Source organism: Oncorhynchus keta, chromosome 15 (assembly GCF_023373465.1).
Source record: "Oncorhynchus keta strain PuntledgeMale-10-30-2019 chromosome 15, Oket_V2, whole genome shotgun sequence".
NCBI lineage: Eukaryota > Metazoa > Chordata > Actinopteri > Salmoniformes > Salmonidae > Oncorhynchus > Oncorhynchus keta.
This window is the reverse complement of record NC_068435.1, coordinates 17,247,250-17,267,100: the sequence shown is the minus strand read 5'-3', so window position 1 is coordinate 17,267,100 and position 19,851 is coordinate 17,247,250. Positions and strand designations below refer to the sequence as shown.

Here is a 19,851-nt window from a genome sequence, read left to right as displayed (position 1 = left end):
ATCGCTTGATTTAATTACATTTTCATTAAATTGAGTTTACATGATTTATTATTATACAAGCATATGCAAGCTGTATTGATCATTTAGCATATTTATTTTCATATGAATTGTAAAGCATAGAGAGAAATAAATAATTTTCTCAGAGAAGCAGGTGTATAGAATATGGTGTCATGTCTTACAGTAAGTGTGTGTCCAATTAACATGTTGAAGCCTATATTTAAAATTCCCTCTATGATTTATTATAATGGGGAAAATGGACCCACTAATTATTATTTTCAGTTCATTCAGGCATCATAAGATATTCTGATGTGAGATAACCACAAACTATCCACTCTGTCCTGACATGTTACCTCATGCCACCCACGCTTCATGCCAACAACCATGTCTATCGGACCACTCCTCACCCACAGTGCTGGCACAACGAACAGCGGAAATGCATCAGAAGTGCTCAGAGCGTTGGTATTCAGTACAGTATTTTGCGATGACCTAGGTCTACAGTATGGTCATGCTCGGTATAGAGCTCGCCAGCTTGTAGACCTAAAAAACAGCAATGAGTTACCTCTGGTTCATTCAGCCATTCCTACGGGGAAGGACGTTGTTCTTTGGATAAATGCAGAAAATAAGGTTGCAGGTTAACACAGGCTTAGAATACAGTATTTAACAAGTTGTTCTGTCAGATAATATCATCTTTATGAATTTATGAACAATTATTACGTACAGTGCTTTATCGCCTTGTTTTGATGACATAAATGCTTCGAAATTCACAAAAAGCTACATTAGCTGATTCTCAAGGAACAAAATGTATAACATCTCCTAAGCCTGTTGTTACCACAGACTTATTTTCAGCGTTTATCTAAAATCCATACGAAACCCCCATTAATTTCCCTATAGGTTTGTTAATATTGATAAAACAATTAGACCGAGAAACCAACCAACACTTTCATTGCTTTTAATGATTGATTGGGGGTTAACACATTAAACCTACTGAATTCAAACATGAAAATATAGCACAGAATGCAATGACGTTGAGTCAATAGTGATAAACAAGCCCAAGCCCCAAAAAGGGGGTTCATTACTCCAACCGCAGGATCCTATACTGTGTCGCCAATACAACTTTTAACAATCATTGCAATATTATCCACTTATCAATCTCACACACATAGAGAATAAAAGCATTTTATAGTGATACACACATACAGTATTAAGCTGATGTCTGAAATCTGTAGCTTTGCTGATGTGAATGTACGCTGCCTGTGATAAACTTAAACGGCCTTGACTGGATAGTGGATACTGTTAACTAAAAATATAGCATTTACAGCAGCCTAGAAGGCTAATATGTGCTCTGACTGTCATTGACACCCTATTAAGACCCTTATTCCACCTCCACACCTGCATCCTCCTCATCAGGACAGGCCGCAAACTCCTTCTCGGGCAGCAGGCTATACTCGCTGAGGAACGCCTCGATATCGGTAGCGAAGAACTCCTCACTGAGGTGCTGTGTCATGGACAGGAAGTTGCCTAGCAGCTTGCCTGCCTTGTACACCAGAATGGTGGGCAGCACGTTGTCTGAGAAGCGCTCGCCGGCACCTGTTGCGGCCGCCTGGATGTGGCAGAACTTGCTGCTGGTGTACTCTGTGGCCAGGCAGTCCAGGCAGGAGTTGAGTGCCTCGCAACCTTTGACCCCGTCCTTGTAGATTAGTACGATCACCAGGGTGAGCCGGTGCGCCTTCTCAATGACCTCCAGGAAGGCCTCGGCGCTGTCCAACTCCACCACACTGTCGAACTTAGGGCCAAAGCTGAGACGCTTGTGCATCTCCTTCATGCACTGCTGTCGATTCTTGCGCAGGCACTTCTCCTCTGCGATCATTTCAAACTCCTGGACACTCATCTGTATGGAGACAAATGGGGTGATGGAAGCTGAGTCAAGGCTCATGTCTAAGATGTATAGGGGTCTGAAACAGAAATATAATTGACTTAAATGGAGGGTCTAGTCATTTTATTTCTATGGGTTAAAATAGGTAAAGTAAACATGTTATGATTCTCACAGGAGCTTGTAACACTTGTGTCTCCCTCTGTGGTCGAGTCACTTACAGTCTCGCCGTGTGGTGGTGGTTGAACACTGACTGACCTTGCGGTTGAGTCTGTCTGGGATGTCATCGGTCTGGGGGTTGGACATCTGTCTCAGGAGCTCCTTCTTGCCGGGAGGGGTGTCCTGGTCCTCACACTTGAACTTCCTCCAGTCATTGATCACACCCTTGGGGCCTTGTAGATAAACCACAAAGTAGTTGAGACGGGGTTCTATACGTAATTATATGGGTTGAGAGGGGTCCATCAATAGGAGAAAACAAGAGCAGAGTTTTACAGAGAAAAAAGTCTGCATCAGAAAAACCGTTTGTACAGAATTCACTCTCATTTCATGTGAGGTTTGGATTGTAGACAGTGTAGACCTATAAAGAGTGTAGACCTATAAAATAGACTGGCTTGTAATAAAGTTGTCGCCTTGGCAGCATTGTTGCATCACATTGGTGCGTAGGTGTGCCTGGCTTGTGTGCTGTATGCAGCATATTGAAACTGTCAGAGACATTCAGAGGGAGCCAGGATGATGCTGTATTATCAGATTATGATTATGTCTAATATTCAGGGTTTTCTAAAACAGAGTTAATTCATGGGTCTGCGTGGGACTACGTGTGTAAAATGCTGCTTGGAGATAAAGATAACAATGTAGCATGTATTATTTGTATGACCTATACAGACCCCCTAAACCACTAAGCATTAGATCAGGGAGCTAATACAACTCTTCAGGTGGAGCATCTAAAGAGGCGATTACAACAGCAGCTTGTTTAGACATGATGCGGCTGAGTCTGAGTAATGACAGCATTCATAGGCCTGCTCAAAACAATGCGTCAAGCCTAAACCTTACTAATCTGGACCATGCCAATCCTTGTGATATACACACCCTCCCCCCACAATCTCTCCATCTCCATCTCCAGTGTTAGAGCAACTACAATACAACATCTCAATTTAACCTGAAACCTTTCTCATTTGATCTCTGTCACTAAATTTGAAAAGCTACTTTGCCCCCCTAGGGCAACCATAAACCATAAAGCTTCTACAGAGCTGAAAATAAAACATTATCTTTGATGATAACGCTGCCAACACAACTTGCTAGATTATTAATAAATGTGTACAGTGTGTCAATGTATTTTGGGTTGTCTTGTACATCATCATTGTGTCCAAGGTGACGTTCCAGTGCTCTAGGCACTGTCCCTCAAATGTGTGCTATGCTGCAGTAAATTACAGAATAGTCTTTATATGGATCCATGCACAAGCAAAACATTTCAGTGGTTTCGATAATGTTGAGCATAAATTATGATAAGGCCTGATGTCATTTTATAGTGCTCCATCTAGTGCGGACTATAGCGCTGGTTATCTAATCCCAGAGACATGAAACATGGTCTTTAGTACACCTGTCAGAACACAGTGACGCACAGTACACTGTAAAACCATAAACCTATAAAGGGAAATCTGCAGCTCAAACAATAACAAAGCCCTTCCACTTTTTAGTAAAACTTTGATGGATGTTGCGGGACAAATTTAACCACTCTCAATTCAATAGAAAGAGCTATGGGTGCAAGGACTGACTATCCATTATATCAAAATGATATTTTTAACCATGTTTTGAGGCTATATAGGGTTTGTTTACAATTTCATTGTAAAACCGGCTTGTATATTGAGTTATGATGGGGTAGGACAGTTGATCTAAGCTCCTAAAGCAGCGTTTCTTAAAGTATGGGTCGCGGACCTGTTAATGGTGGGTCGCGACGTAAATGTATAATTATTTCATTAACTACTGGAATTTATTTGGCCAAGTGCGACTGCGCTTTCGCTTCAGTACGCGCTCTGCTCAGTTTGGTAGCTGCGCGAGTTGGAGAGGGAGATGACCGTGTGCTTCGCCGTTTACCGGATCTATTCTCTGCAGTTTTGTTGAAGATCACTCCGCGACCCACACCCTGCAGCGCTGTCGTTCAAGCCACTGACTTGTTATTCCCACTCGCCATCACTCACCGCTGTCATGAAATTGACTCATGTTAGCCACAAGTTCTGACTGAGCTCAATAGTCATGAAACGCAAAAACAGTGATGACTTTTTGTCTCTTTCATAGAAACTTCGAGAAATAACGAGGAGCGCCCACAATGTGTTTTGTGCGGGGAAGTGCTTAGTAATGAGTCTCTCAAAACGAACAAATTAATAAAACGACACGTCCTGAACAAACATCTAGGCACAACATGAGGGTAAACCAAGGGAGTTCTTTCAGAACAGGGCAGAATGCTTCAGGAAACAGTGCTTCTAATGTGGAAAAGTCAGTCAACTAGCAAGGCATTGTTGTCATTTTATATCAGGTATATGCAGAAATAAGGGAGTACTATCTCTCATAGTAAATGTGAGTTTCTCTTTCAAACAATCCCCTGGCCTTTTAACGTTACACAGCTAATAGCTAACGTTAGCCAAAGCAAGCTAACTAGCTATTGATAGTGCAACCCTAAGAAAGAGTACAGATGAAAAATTCAGGCCTACTGTACATTTAACTGTAGAAATGTTTGTTGAAAACACGTCTAGGTCGGAACTGTTGGTGTTAAAATATAAGTAATCATTTTTATTTTGAACTGGAATAAACTGATTGAAGCAAACACTCACAGTTCTGGGCTGTTCATCTACAGCAGGAAGCGGTCTTCTGCCTGACTGAGAAAGCAGTAGATGTTCTGATCCAGTTTGGCACCACACAAGTCAGGGTTCTCAAGCACAGAAACAGTGTCAATGCTGAGCATGACCTCAGTGTTGCACTATCAAAAACTGAGCCCAGAATAGACATGCTTGTTGAAATTTTCAACCAGCCACAAACCGCTCATGAGAAGCAATCCCACACATGAATGGTCTCATGATGCTTTACTGTTGGCATGACACAGGACTGATGGTAGTGCTCACCTTGTCTTCTCCGGACAAGCCCCAAACAATCGGAAAGGGGATTCATCAGAGAAAATGACTTTACCCCAGTCCCCAGCAGTCCAATCCCTGTACCTTCTGCAGAATATCAGTCTGTCCCTGATGTTTTTCCTGGAGAGAAGTGGCTTCCTTGCTGCCCTTTTTGACACCAGGCCATCCTCCAAAAGTCTTCGCCTCACTGTGTGTGCAGATGCACTCACATCTGCCCGCTGCCATTCCTGAGCAAGCTCTGAACTGGTGGTGCCCCGATCCCGCAGCTGAATCAACTTTCGGAGAAGGTCCTGGCGCTTGCTGGATTTTCTTGGGCGCCCTGAAGCCTTCTTCACAACAATTGAACCGCTCTCCTTGAAGTTCTTGATGATCCGATAAATGGTTGATTTAGGTGCAATCTTACTGGCAGCAATATCCTTGCCTGTGAAGCCCTTTTTGTGCAAAGCAATGACGATGGCACGTGTTTACCATGGTTGACAGAGGAAGAACAATGATTCCAAGCACCACCCTCCTTTTGAAGCTTCCAGTCTGTTATTCGAACTCAATCAGCATGACAGAGTGATCTCCAGCCTTGTCCTCATCAACACTCACCTGAATTAATGAGAGAATCACTGACATAATGTTAGCTGGTCCTTTTGTGGCAGGGCTGAAATGCAGTGGAAATGTTTTTGGGGGATTCAGTTCATTTGCATGGCAAAGGGGGACTTTGCAATTAATTGCAATTCATCTGATCACTCTTGATAACATTCTGGAGTATATGCAAATTGCCATTATACAAACTGAGGAAGCAGAATTGATGAAAATGTATATTTGTGTCATTCTCAAAACTTTTGGCCACGACTGTACAGCATGCTCAGGAGGTAAAGCGAAACAAAAGTTATGTCAATATCTTTTATTTGTTCTTCAGGCTTGTTATATTTTTCCTTCCTGTTGCTATGGCAATATTACATACACACGGAGTCAAGACCTAACTTGCCAGGGCCTTGAAAGGGAAAGCTTGCCACCAGTGCCTTAGATCAGTCATTGAAGACCAGGATATGTTCTCATGCGTAGCTTCGACTCAGGAGTGTGTTCTGAAAGCATAATATCAGCAACACAGCCCCTAACTGGATGAGTCACATAGTTTATTTTCATCTGTTAAACATGCATCACCAAATAATCCTCTGTGGATGTGTCACTGTATCACTGTTGATGTAAAGTAAGCAAACATTCTGTAAACAACATCTGAGATGCACGCAGAGTCAGACCACATCCTAAAAGTGTTCTCTGGACAGTGCAAGGGCAAGATAGGTTCCAAAACTGTTTGTGCTGTCTTGTCAACTCCAATGTTCATTGTGAGTTTACCATAAGGGTGGGCCAGACAGCACAAACAGATCTGGGATCAAGCTAACATGAATAGACCTGCTAGTCTCTTACTGGCCATTGTTTTCATGTTGGGAAATTTGGGTAAATAATACCATGATTATTCATTCTGGTAACTCATTAAAGTGTAGCTAGTTTGATTCAGTCACATGTTCGACATTGCAAAAAAGATACACAATCACAATGGCAACATCAGTCTTCTAACCGTGCAACATGGAACTTTTCACTCCTGCAATTTTAGGGGCCCCTCATAGTGCCAGCAGAGTGCCCAACTCCAAGCATAACACATGCTGAATCTGGGAAGCTGGGCAAGAGAAGACTGTCCAAATGTTTCATTATTTTTTAAAAGTCTGTATGGATTATCATAACCTAACAAGGTGACAGAGGTTATGAATGGTTAAAATGAGACAGAATTTGCGCATGGCATAACTGACTATTGGACGGGGGAACCAGTGGTGCAGAGATGCTGCTAGACTTTTGTTTAATCTTTTTCTATTGAAATCTATTGAAGAGAATGATAAAGGAAAGATTTTAAAATGAAAAGAGCAGTTTCCTCCTTGGGACTGTGATTGACTGCATGTGTGACTAGACATGATTGTGTATCTGTCACGAATCCCGCTTCCTGAGTCTGTGTTTGCCTGTGTTTCTGTCCTGGAGTGTGTTTCCGGTGTCCTGGAACGCACCCTGTCTGGTTGCCAGGCGAATTAGCTTGTTGGGAGATGATGTTCACCTGCACCTGTATCCCATCAGTAATCTGCACACCTGTCCTGATCATCACCTCTCCCCTTCAAAAGCTCTGACCTGACATCCATTCCCTGCCGGATCGTTAGCCATGAACAGTATGTTGTGCCCACGAACCAGCCTCCAGTTTATAGAGTTTGTTTTGTTTTATTGTTTTGTACGTCTTGCTTGCCTTTAACTTACCGCCGTTTGTTTTGTCTACAGTCATTCACCTGGAACCTATACCCCATCCCTGTCATACCCCATCCCTGTCTGCTCGTCACCAGTGTGTTGTTATCCATTGGATCAGCCTATCCACTCCCATCAACCCACCTCCGCTGCCCGCTCCTCCACCCGGAACCTATACCCCATCCCTGACATACCCCATCTCTGACATACCCCATCCCTGTCTGCTCGTCGCCAGTGTGTTGTTATCCATTGGATCAGCCTATCCACTCCCATCAACCCACCTCCGCTGGCCGCTCCTCCACCCGGAACCTATACCCCATCCCTGTCTGCTCGTCACCAGTGTGTTGTTATCCATTGGATCAGCCTATCCACTCCCATCAACCCACCTCCGCTGCCCGCTCCTCCACCCGGAACTATCTACCTCCACGTTCTCATTGATTAATAAATACTCACCATCTTTATACTCACCTTGTCCTGGTCTGCTTCTGGGTCCAATTCTGGTAAACCCTGACAGTATCATGGGAAACATTAATTCTTTATTAGAATAGAATAATTATATATTCAGTCAGTAGGCCTCTGAAAAATATTTTCCAATAATTCTAGAAATCACATTAACGCATACATTGCAGGGCAAAACCAATAGCATGATGAATTAACAAATCTGAATTCAGACTGAATTTCCTTCCTAGACAGCATGATTCATAACAGGGATTCCCTAATTCACACACAGTCATATTTACAATATTTGTGATTCTGTTGGTTTAAACTTTTGCCCTCACTTTTTCTGTGACTCACACAGCTCTATCCTAGTGAAAGGGATGTACGTGTATATGGTTGTCGAAGCGATGAGGATTACATCATGACTAAGACGAGACGTAATCCTCAAACCCAGAAATGAATTGAAATAAAAATGTGTATTTGGCATCAATTTAAACCAAACCCAATACTGCTAACCAAACATGAATAGCTGTGTGAATATTGATCATTCTGACACTAGCGATGGTTTAATGCTGTCTTGGGACTTTCAGACCAGGGCATACTTCTGTATATGCATGGCAGATTGACAGATTTTTTTCATACAGGATGATTGCTTTCCGGCAAGTTGCTGTTATAATATCTGAAACAGATGTGGATAGAGGCGGGTGGAAAGTTACAAACATTCTCATTGGAAGCCAAGCACAACTGTTTATATAACGTTTTATATTACAATTCGATGTTAAATGAGTAAATTACAGTGGAAAGAAAAAGTAGGTGAACCCTTTGGAGTTGTCTGGATTTCTGCATAAATTGGTCAGAAAAAAGTCACAACAGACAAACATAATCTGCTTAAACTAATATCACACACGTTATTGTATTTTTCTTGTCTATTTTGAATACATCATTTAAACATTCACTGTGTAGGTTGGAAAAAGTATGTGATCCCCTAGGCAAATGACTTCTCCAAAATCTAATTGGAGTCAGGAGTCAGGTAACCTGGAGTACAATCATTGAGACCAGATTGGAGATGTTGGTTAGAGCTGCCCTGCCCTATAAAAAACATTCATAAATTTTTTGTTTGCTATTCACAAGAAGCATTGCCTGATGTGAACCATGCCTCAAACAAAAGAGATCTCAGAAGACCCAAGATTAAGAATTGTTGACTTGCATAAATCTGGAAAGGGTTACAAAAGTATCTCTAAAAGCCTTGATGTTCATCAGTCCACAGAAAGAGAAATTGTCTATAAATGGAGAAAGTTCAGCACTGTTGCTACTCACTAGGAGTGGCCGTCCTGCAAAGATGACTGCAAGAGCACAGCGCAGAATGCTCAATGAGGTTAAGAAGAATCCTAGAGTGTCAGCTAAAGATTTACAGAAATATCTGGAACATGCTAACATCTCTGTTGACAAGTCTGCGATACCTAAAACACTAAACAAGAATGGTGTTCATGGGAGGACACCACGGAAGAAGCCACTGCTGTCCAAAAACAACTTTGCTGCACATCTGAAGTTTGCAAAAGAGCACCTGGATGTTCCAGTGTGCTACTGGCAAAATATTCTGTGGACAGATTCAATTAAAGTTGACTTGTTTGGAAGGAACACAACACTATGTGTGGAGGAAAAAAGGCACAGCACACCAACATCAAAACCTCATCCCAACTGTAACATATGCTGGAGGGAGCATCATGGTTTGGAGCTGCTTTGCTGCCTCAGAGTCTGGACAGCTTGCTATCATCGACGGGAAAATGAATTCCCAAGTTTATCAAGACATTTTGCAGGAGAATATAAGGCGATCTGTCCGCCAATTGAAGCTCAACAGAAGTTGGGTGATGCAACAGGACAATGACCCAAAACACAGAAGTAAATTAACAACAGAATAGCTTCAACAGAAGAAAATACGCCTTCTGGTGTGGCCCAGTCAGAGTCCTGACCTCAACCTGATTGAGATGCTGTGGCATGACCTCAAGAGAGCGGTTCACACCAGACATCCCAAGAATATTGCTGAACTGTAACAGTTTTGTAAAGTGGAATAGTCCAAAATTCATCCTCATCGTTGTGCAGGTCTGATCCGCAACTACAGGAAACGTTTGGTTGAGGTTATATTTGCCAAAGGATGGTCAACCAGTTATTAAATACAAGGGTTCACATACTTTTCCCACTCTGTACTGTGAATGTTTACACTGTGTGTTCAATAAAGACATGAAAACGTATAATTGTTTGTGTTATTAGTTTAAGCAGACTGTGTTTGTCTATTGTTGTGACTTAGATGAAGATCAGATCACATTCTATGAACAATTTATGCAGAAGTCCATGCAATTCCAAAGGGTTCATATACTTTCTCTTGCCACTGTACTTCTTCATCATATTATTTTAGTGGGAACACGTTCTGATTTTCTAAGGGATTGACATTAAAGTCTGAAAGGCATTTGACAATTGGGCAAGTCAGGAGAATTGTTTTGTTACCCAAAGATTATGATCACTTGCCCAAAAATTGTAATTAGCTTTTTACATTCAGAAGTGCCATATATGGTCTGCATTTCACCTCCACATATAGGAATAACCAGAATGATCAGTACTGGAATTCTTTATTTCGGTTGTTATCAGTAAAACAAATCTCAGAGCCGGCTCAACTTGCCCGACTGCCATAAATACCATAAATTGTTTGTCTTTCACTTAAACAAAAGGGAGGAACCAGAAAGATCTGTTTAGTCCCCTGGAATTATTTGCAGTTTGGTTGTTTAAAGAACATGTGGCCCAATGGCGCAACCTCAGAGCATGCTCAACTTGTGCAACTGCTCAGTTCACCTTCCCCAGGCAATAAGGAAACCCTTCATGTCAATCCCTACTTCTATATAATAAAGAGCTCATTGTCCTTATAACAAACCTCAATGTCATGTTGCTTACATTATAGTAACTGAGTATTTGTTTTAGGTTGTCACTCAGTCCTTTGCACTTCCTGAAAGGAGTGGCATCGATTCGATGTAAAGCGGAAGAGACTAAATGTATACTGTTTTCATCTTGCTGTGTATCTTTGTCCCTTTCATCCATTATTTATGCCTGTAACACAAACTTATCAGGGTCACACACTCAGAGAATCCAGTTGTCTTGTGGTCAATATATTTTTTTAAACTGATTGTTCCGTCTTTGATGATTCTAACCAGTTCTTATCATACTTTTCTCTGTCTGAACGAATTGTGTGTCAGGGTCAGTTTTAGTCTACCTGAACGAGGACTTCAGATTGTCTTGAAAGTATACATGTTTCTGATACACTGATGTCATACAGTAACACATGTTTTATTCTGTCACTTCCTGGTTGATGAGTGATTTTCAGGATACACAGTGTAACATCACATTCACAACCTTAACGTATCTCTTTGTTGATGTTTTGTACTGACCAGAGTAGCCTGGTTACCTTAAACTGTCACCATCATGTCCCCATCCTGTCACCTACTCCATACGGGTGTCTACTGTCTGAAGTATAGGTGCCACCCTTGCTGTCATTGAAATCCTGCACACTCATTGTATGAACTGCTGATGATCTGCTGATAGGGCAGCAAGCAGTCACATATCTCAGTGGGGATCTTTCTTTCTACCCATATCTCTCACCCTCTCTCTTTCTCTCAATTCAATTACATTTAAGGGCTTTATTGGCAAGATAATCATATGTTAACATTGCCAAAGCAAGTGAAGTAGATAATAAACAAAAGCGAAATAAACAATAAAAAATAACAGTGAACATTACACTCACAAAGTTCCAAAATAAAAAAACAATTTCAAATGTCATATGTGCAAATAGTTCAAGTATAAAAGGGAAATTAAATAAACATACATATGGGTTGTATGTACAATGGAGTTTGTTCTTCACTGGTTGTACTTTTCTTGTAGCAACAGGTCATAAATCTTGCTGCTGTGATGACACACTGCTATTTCACCCGGTAGATAATGCACCAATTTGTAAGTCGCTCTGGATAAGAGCGTCTGCTAAATGACTTAAATGTAAATGTAATATCGGAGTGTATCAAAATGGGGTTTGTTTTCAAATTCTTTGTGCATCTGTGTAATCTGAGGGAAATATGTGTCTCTAATATTGTCATACATTTTTCTGTTGGTTTAAACTTTTGCCCTCACATTTTCTGTGACTCACCCAGCTCTATCCTAGTGAAAGGGATGCACGTTTATATGGTCGTCGAATCGATGACGATTACATCATGACTAAGATGAGATGTAATCCTCAGGCACAGAAATGAATTGAAATAAATATATATATTTGGCATCAATTCAAACAAACCCAATACTGCTGTCAAACATGAATCGCTGTGTGAATGTTGATCATTCTGACACTAGTGATGGTTTCACGCTGTCTTGGGACTTTCAGACCTGGGCACACACACACACACACACACACACACACACACACACACACACACACACACACACACACACACACACACACACACACACACACACACACACACACACACACACACACACACACACACACACACACACACACACACACACACACACACACACACACACACACACACACACACACACACACACACACACACACACACACACACACACACACACACACACACACACACACACACACACACACACACACACACACACACACACACACACTCATTGTATGAACTGCTGATAGGGCAGCAAGGCAGAGTCACTTATCTCAGTGGGAATCTTTCTTTCTACCCATATCTCTCACTCATAAATCTTGCTGCTGCTATGACACATTGTGGTATTTCACCCAGTAGATATGGGAGTTTATCAAAATTGGGTTTGTTTTCAAATTCTTTGTGGATCTGTGTAATCTGAGGGAAATATGCGTCTCTATGGTCATACATTTGGCAGGAGGTTAGGAAGTGCAGCTCAGATTCCACCTCATTTTGTTGGCAGTGTGCACATAGCTTGTCTTCTCTTGAGAGCCAGGTCTGCCTACGGTGGCCTTTCTCAATCGCAAGGCTATGCCCACTAAGTCTCTACATAGTCAAAACTTTCCTTAGGTTTGTGGTCAGGTATTCTGCCACTGTTTACTCTCGGTTTAGTGCCAAATAACATTCCAGTTCTGTTTTTGTTAATTCTTTCCAATGTGTCAAGTAATTATCTTTTCGTTTTGTCATGATTTGGTAGGGTCTAATTGTGTTGCTGTCCTGGGGATCTGTGGGGTCTGTTTGTGTTTGTGAACAGAGCCCCATGAACAGCTTGCTTAGGGGACTCTTCTCCACCTCTGTAGGCGATGGCTTTGTTATGGAAAGTTTGGGAATCGCTTCCTTTTAGGTGGTTGTAGAATTTAACGTCTCTTTTCTGGATTTTGATCATTAGTGGGTATTGGCCTAATTCTGCTCTGCCTGCATTATTTGGTGTTTTACATTGTACACAGAGGATATTTTTGCAGAATTCTGCATGCAGTCTCAATTTGGGGTTTGTCCCATCTCTTTTGCTCTCTCTACCATTCTCTCTCTCCATTTCTCTACTTATTTCAAACACAGCTGTGACTTGTACATGAAGTAAACACAGATCACAGCTGTCTTTCCTATTTACAGCATGTCAAGACAGACCACCGCTGTTGATGTTTTTGTGTCATTGCCTAACTGCTTTCTGTGCCACTACCTAATTGCTAGTGTAAGCACTTCCTTCCACTGCCATATAAGGCAGCTGACCTGTTTGCATCCGGACCCTGGGAAAGCACTACGTAGATGCTATAAGAATACATAGCCATCCAGCTAGCTAGCTATCCAAGGAAAAACAAACAGATTTAACATCAAAGTCTTGTAACTTTGACATTGAAGACCACCATATTTATGTGATCAAAACAGAGTTATCAACAAACAAATTGATTAAAACATTTAACAAAAACACACTTCAAAATTGTTAAATATTTACAAAATGTACAGTAGCTCTCTACCTAGGTGAACTCACGGCTCCATGGTAACCACAGAACCATTGCTCACTGTGTTATCAAACGATACAATGGTGTAATGTTAAATCACTATCATTAAGCAGCTAGATAATCAGGTATATGCAAAGTGAAAAGTCATTTAAACACATTAAACACTCCTCTAATGTGTGTCCATGTTAAGGAGAGGTGATTGGTCAGGGAGTGAATGCATCATCATGGAAAGTTCCAGTAATTGGTCACGTTTGTGAATGTGTGCCATCGCCATGGAAACTCAATGTGGTTCCTGATTCACAGACAGATATGGTATATGGGATGGGTGGTCTAACTGGTCTTCATCTGGGTTAGACATGATTCACCTAACACCCCCACATTCAACACCCCCTTACTGCTTACGCAAATCCTCCAAACTTTTTTAGGTCAAACTATTATCTCAGCCTGAGGACCAACTGTATCTAGTTACTCCCATATAAACCACAGTGTAAGGGTGGATGGTAGGCCCCTTAGTTGCCCTGGATAGTTTGAGCTGTCTGTTTACTTTTGGTGAACAAAGAGAGACAGGAAGCAGAATATCCAGTGAAAGGTTTTTATTTAAAGGTTATTGGAGCAGATGCAGGTATTTACAAAATATACAAATCATCCAACAAGATGCTGGACCAGGCTCAAAGTAAATGATAAACTGATTAAAACTTCTTAAGGATAGGAGTCCCATTCGCGGGACAATTTCCGGTGAAACTGGAGGGCGTGCAATTCAAATAAATAATCAATACATAAATATTGTAAATAAATAAATATTATTTATGTACATATAAATGTCTTATATCGGCTGAAAGCTTAAATTATTGGTAATCTAACTGCACTGTTTTGATTTACAGTAGCTATTACAGCGAAAAACATGCCATGCAATTGTTTGAGGACAGCGCCCCACATCAAAATATTTTTCCACCAGCACAGGTTTCATACTTTCACAAATAAAAATTAAATATTCACTTATTTTTTGAAAATCTTCCTCTGATTTGTCATCGAAAGGGTCACAGCTATAACATGTAGTGTCATTTTGTTAGATGAAATCCTTCTTTATATCCCAAAAATTCAGTTTAGTTGGCGCCATCGATTTGAGTAATCCACTCGTTCAACATGCAGAGAAAGGAATCTGAAAATCTACCCCTAAACTTTGTTTCGAAATACGTTTCTATTTACCCCTCAGATACCCTAAAATGTAATCAAACTATAATATTTATTTCGGAAAGAAGTGTGTTCAATAGGAAGCAGGTACATAATGTCTTCATGGTGCACGCAAACACAGATTTCCAAGACCGTGTCCCTCTACTAAAACTGATATTTCTTATTCGTTTTTGAAGTTACAAGCCTCAAACCTTGAACATAGACTTCTGACACCCTGTGGAAGCCATAGGAATTGCATCCAGGGAGCTAATGTTCAATATGACCTTTCTCTTGCAATTCTAAGACGATGGTCTCTCAAAAGAAAATCTGGTTGGTTTTTCTTTGGATTTTCTCCTTCCATGTCTATTGTGTTATATTCTCCTAAATTATTTTAAATTTCTACAAACTTCAAAGTGTTTTCTTTCCAATGGTACCAATTATATGCATATCCTGGCTTCAGGGCCTGAGCTACAGGCAGTTTACTTTGGGCTCGTCATTCAGACAGGAAGTGGAGAAAAAAGGGGCCTAGCCCTAAGAATTAAAAAGACTGAAGAACAGTCTGACTAGCCCCTAGAGCTCAGAACAACCCTAACTAACCCCTGCAGAGACAGACTGCCATCTTAATCTTAACCATAAAGCGCTACACCTGAGCATTTCATACCTTTGCAGAGACCAGGTGGACGGAAACAAAAAACACTTATATTAATAGAAAACACTTTGTCAAACTAAGCCAATAAATAATTAACAAAGTAAACAACTCTACAATAACTGTTTAGATACTATAACCTGTACGATACAAACATATGTAGAATACTTATAAAGAGCTGGACTAGAGCAGAAACTCTTTCCCTCCAATTAGTAATGGAGTGTGTTTTCTCTTTCCTTCCAATTAGTAATGGAGTGTGCTTTCTCTTTCCCTCCAATTAGTAATGGAGTGTGTTTTCTCTTTCCCTCCAATTAGTAATGGAGTGTGCTTTCTCTTTCCCTCCAATTAGTAATGGAGTGTGCTTTCTCTTTCCCTCCAATTAGTAATGGAGTGTGTTTTCTCTTTCCCTCCAATTAGTAATGGAGTGTGCTTTCTCTTTCCCTCCAATTAGTAATGGAGTGTGCTTTCTCTTTCCCTCCAATTAGTAATGGATTGTGTTTTCTTTTTCCCTCCAATTAGTAATGGAGTGTGCGTTCTCTTTCCCTCCAATTAGTAATGGAGTGTGCTTTCTCTTTCCCTCCAATTAGTAATGGAGTGTGCTTTCTCTTTCTCTCCAATTAGTAATGGAGTGTGCTTTCTCTTTCTCTCCAATTAGTAATGGAGTGTGTTTTCTCTTTCTCTCCAATTAGTAATGGAGTGTGCTTTCTCTTTCTCTCCAATTAGTAATGGAGTGTGCTTTCTCTTTCTCTCCAATTAGTAATGGAGTGTGCTTTCTCTTTCCCTCCAATTAGTAATGGAGTGTGTTTTCTCTTTCCCTCCAATTAGTAATGGAGTGTGCTTTCTCTTTCTCTCCAATTAGTAATGGAGTGTGTTTTCTCTTTCCCTCCAATTAGTAATGGAGTGTGTTTTCTCTTTCTCTCCAATTAGTAATGGAGTGTGTTTTCTCTTTCTCTCCAATTAGTAATGGAGTGTGTTTTCTCTTTCTCTCCAATTAGTAATGGAGTGTGCTTTCTCTTTCTCTCCAATTAGTAATGGAGTGTGCTTTCTCTTTCCCTCCAATTAGTAATGGAGTGTGTTTTCACTTTCCCTCCAATTAGTAATGGAGTGTGCTTTCTCTTTCCCTCCAATTAGTAATGGAGTGTGTTTTCTCTTTCCCTCCAATTAGTAATGGAGTGTGCTTTCTCTTTCTCTCCAATTAGTAATGGAGTGTGCTTTCTCTTTCTCTCCAATTAGTAATGGAGTGTGCTTTCTCTTTCCCTCCAATTAGTAATGGAGTGTGTTTTCTCTTTCCCTCCAATTAGTAATGGAGTGTGCTTTCTCTTTCTCTCCAATTAGTAATGGAGTGTGTTTTCTCTTTCCCTCCAATTAGTAATGGAGTGTGTTTTCTCTTTCCCTCCAATTAGTAATGGAGTGTGCTTTCTCTTTCCCTCCAATTAGTAATGGAGTGTGCTTTCTCTTTCTCTCCAATTAGGAATGGAGTGTGCTTTCTCTTTCTCTCCAATTAGTAATGGAGTGTGCTTTCTCTTTCTCTCCAATTAATAATGGAGTGTGCTTTCTCTTTCCCTCCAATTAGTAATGGAGTGTGTTTTCTTAATGAGCAAACCATGTGCACATGTCACATGTCACCTGTGTGCTTGTTGGCCACGCCCATCCACATGCTACAAGACAGATCTCACACAGAAACATTTGTAAGTACTGCTTTAGACTAGCAACATAACTAATGCACTTTATCTGATTAGTCCCATTTCACAGTGTACATGGGGATTTAATTGCTTGGTCACCTCACCAAATATTACCTTTGGTTGAGTGTGTCACCTGTGTTTGATCTGCGCTTAGTAATTTGTAAACATTTAATATGAATTACAGAAGACAAGTGAGGAAGCACCAAGTTAGCTTTCTTACACCCAGCTTGTGCCTCCTGTAAACCCATATTCTCTGCACTACATTGGCCCTGGCCCATCTCATTTGCCAGGCTCCTAATTTTGGCAGTACAGCAGCACCATCCCCAGTCTCTTTCTCTGGTCCAAACCCCATCACTATCCTAGCTCCCCTTAATGTGGCCCCCATTACATTGGCTCCGCTGCCTCCTCACAACCCGTAACCTGGCCCCAACTATTTGCAATGCGCTGACTTAGAGAACTGGTCTACTGCACACGGCACCTGGCATTCTACAATGACGCTTTGTAGTTAATTATTCTTCCTCTCCCCTTATCCAATCATTATCTGAACCATTTAAATTGCTCTGTTTTTTTTTCTTCAGATGAATGACTTCACTGTCGACATCCTTGTTCCACTTTCTTTAAATGCAAGAGGGTTTGGAGCCTGACAGATTTGAACACATCAACCCAGAAACACTGCTCTCTGTCATTGGTAATCCAATTTGACTGCAGATATTCTGGATGTAAGTAAGTAGAGAGAAAAAAAATAGTAGATATGTACAGAATGCCAAAAAGAAAACTGGCCAATTTGCCCTAAGTTTAAAATTGTTTTGGTTGATGTATCCTATACTATTTACAATCTCAGTGAAAGTGTTCATTAGATTATTACATAATGCATGTGTATGGATGATGTATACTGAAGAAAAATATAAACGCAAAATATAAAGTGTTGGTTTCCTGAGCTGAAATAAAAGATCCCAGAAATGTTCCAAACGCACACAAAACTTATTTCTCTCATTTTGTGCACAAATTTGTTTATATTCCTGTTAGTGAGCATTTCTCCTTTGCCAAAATAATCCACCCACCTGACAAGTGTGGCATATCAAGAAGCTGATTAAAACAGCATGATCATTAGACAGGTGCACCTTGTGCTGGGGACAATAAAAGGTCACTCTAAAATATGCAGTTTTGTCACACAGCACAATGCCACAGATGTCTCAAGTTTTGAGGGAGTGTGCAGTTGGCATGCTGAATGCAGGAATGTCCACCAGAACTGTTTCCATATAATTTAATGATAATTTGTAACATAAGCTGCCTCCAACCTCGTTTGAGAGAATTTGGCAGTACGTCCAACTGGCCGAGGACTGCCACATCCGTTTTTTTCCTCCATTTTATCAATGGCCATTTGAATACACAGAGATGCCGTGACGAGATCCTGAGGCCCATTGTTGTGCCATTCATCTGCGGCCAACACCTCATGTTTCATCATGATAATGCACGGCCCCATGTCGCAAGGATCTGTACACAATTCCTGAAAGCTGAAAAAGTCCCAGTTCTTCCATTGCCTGCATACTCACCAGACATGTCACCCATTGAGCATGTTTGGGATGCCCTGGATCGACGTGTACAACAGTGTGTTCCACTTCCCGCCAATATCCTGCAACTTTGTACAGCCATTGAAGAGGAGTGGGACAACATTCCACAGGCCACAATCAACAGAAACTCTATGTGAAGGAGATGGGTTGCGCTGCATGTGGCAAATCGTGGTCACACCAGATACTGACTGGTTTTCTGATTCACGCCCCAATTTTTTTTTCAAGGTATCTGTGACCAACAGATGCATTTCTCTATTCCCAGTCATGTGAAATTCATAGATTAGGGCCTAAAGAATGTACACTGCTCAAAAAAAATAAGGGAACACTAAAATAGCACATCTGAGATCTGAATGAATGAAATATTCTTATTAAATACTTTTTTCTTTACATAGTTGAATGTGCTGACAACAAAATCACAACAAAATGATCAATGTAAATCAAATGTATCAACCCATAGAGGTCTGGATTTGGAGTCACACTCAAAATTAAAGTGGAAAACCACACTACAGGCTGATCCAACTTTGATGTCATGTCCTTAAAACAAGTCAAAATGAGGCTCAGTCGTGTGTGTGGCCTCCACGTGCCTGTATGACCTCCCTACAATGCCTGGGCATGCTGCTGATGAGGTGGCGGATGGTCTCCTGAGGGATCTCCTCCCAGACCTGGACTAAAGCATCCGCCAACTCCTGGACAGTCTGTGGTGCAACGTGGATTCAGGTCTGGGGAACGGGCAGGCCAGTCCATAGCATCAATGCCTTCCTCTTGCAGGAACTGCTGACACACTCCAGCCACATGAGGTCTAGCATTGTCTTGCATTAGGAGGAACCCAGGGCCAACCGCACCAGTATATGGTCTCACAAGGGGTCTGAGGATCTCATCTCGGTACCTAATGGCAGTCAGGCTACCTTTGGTGAGCACATGGAGGTCTGTGCGGCCCCCCAAAGAAATGCCACCCCACACCATGACTGACCCACCGCCAAACCGGTCATGCTGGAGGATGTTGCAGGCAGCAGAACATTCTCCACGGCGTCTCCAGACTCTGTCACGTCTGCCACGTGCTCAGTGTGAACCTGCTTTCATCTGTGAAGAGCACAGGGCGCCAGTGGCGAATTTTCCAATCTTATTTAA

General features: G+C 41.3%; 1 protein-coding gene across 1 annotated transcript; it reads right to left on the bottom strand.

The window, feature by feature from the left end:
* Positions 1-747: 747 nt before the first annotated feature.
* Positions 748-5,461, bottom strand: LOC118394540 (phosducin-like). Its single transcript, XM_035787796.2, has 3 exons — positions 4,696-5,461; positions 2,129-2,262; positions 748-1,888 (listed from the first exon to the last, which is right to left on the bottom strand). Exons 2-3 carry the CDS (start codon positions 2,174-2,176, stop codon positions 1,373-1,375), a joined length of 564 nt encoding a protein of 187 aa, XP_035643689.1. The 5' UTR covers positions 2,177-2,262; positions 4,696-5,461; the 3' UTR covers positions 748-1,372.
* Between the last annotated feature and the right edge of the window lie 14,390 nt (positions 5,462-19,851).

Coding starts and splice junctions, on each gene's coding strand:
- LOC118394540 (XM_035787796.2), bottom strand. CDS start 2,176: ATGTCCAACCCCCAGACCGATGACATCCCAGACAGACTCAACCGCAAG. Junction 1,889..2,128: donor CAGACAGACTCAACCGCAAG/GTCAGTCAGTGT, acceptor GTCTCCATACAG/ATGAGTGTCCAGGAGTTTGA.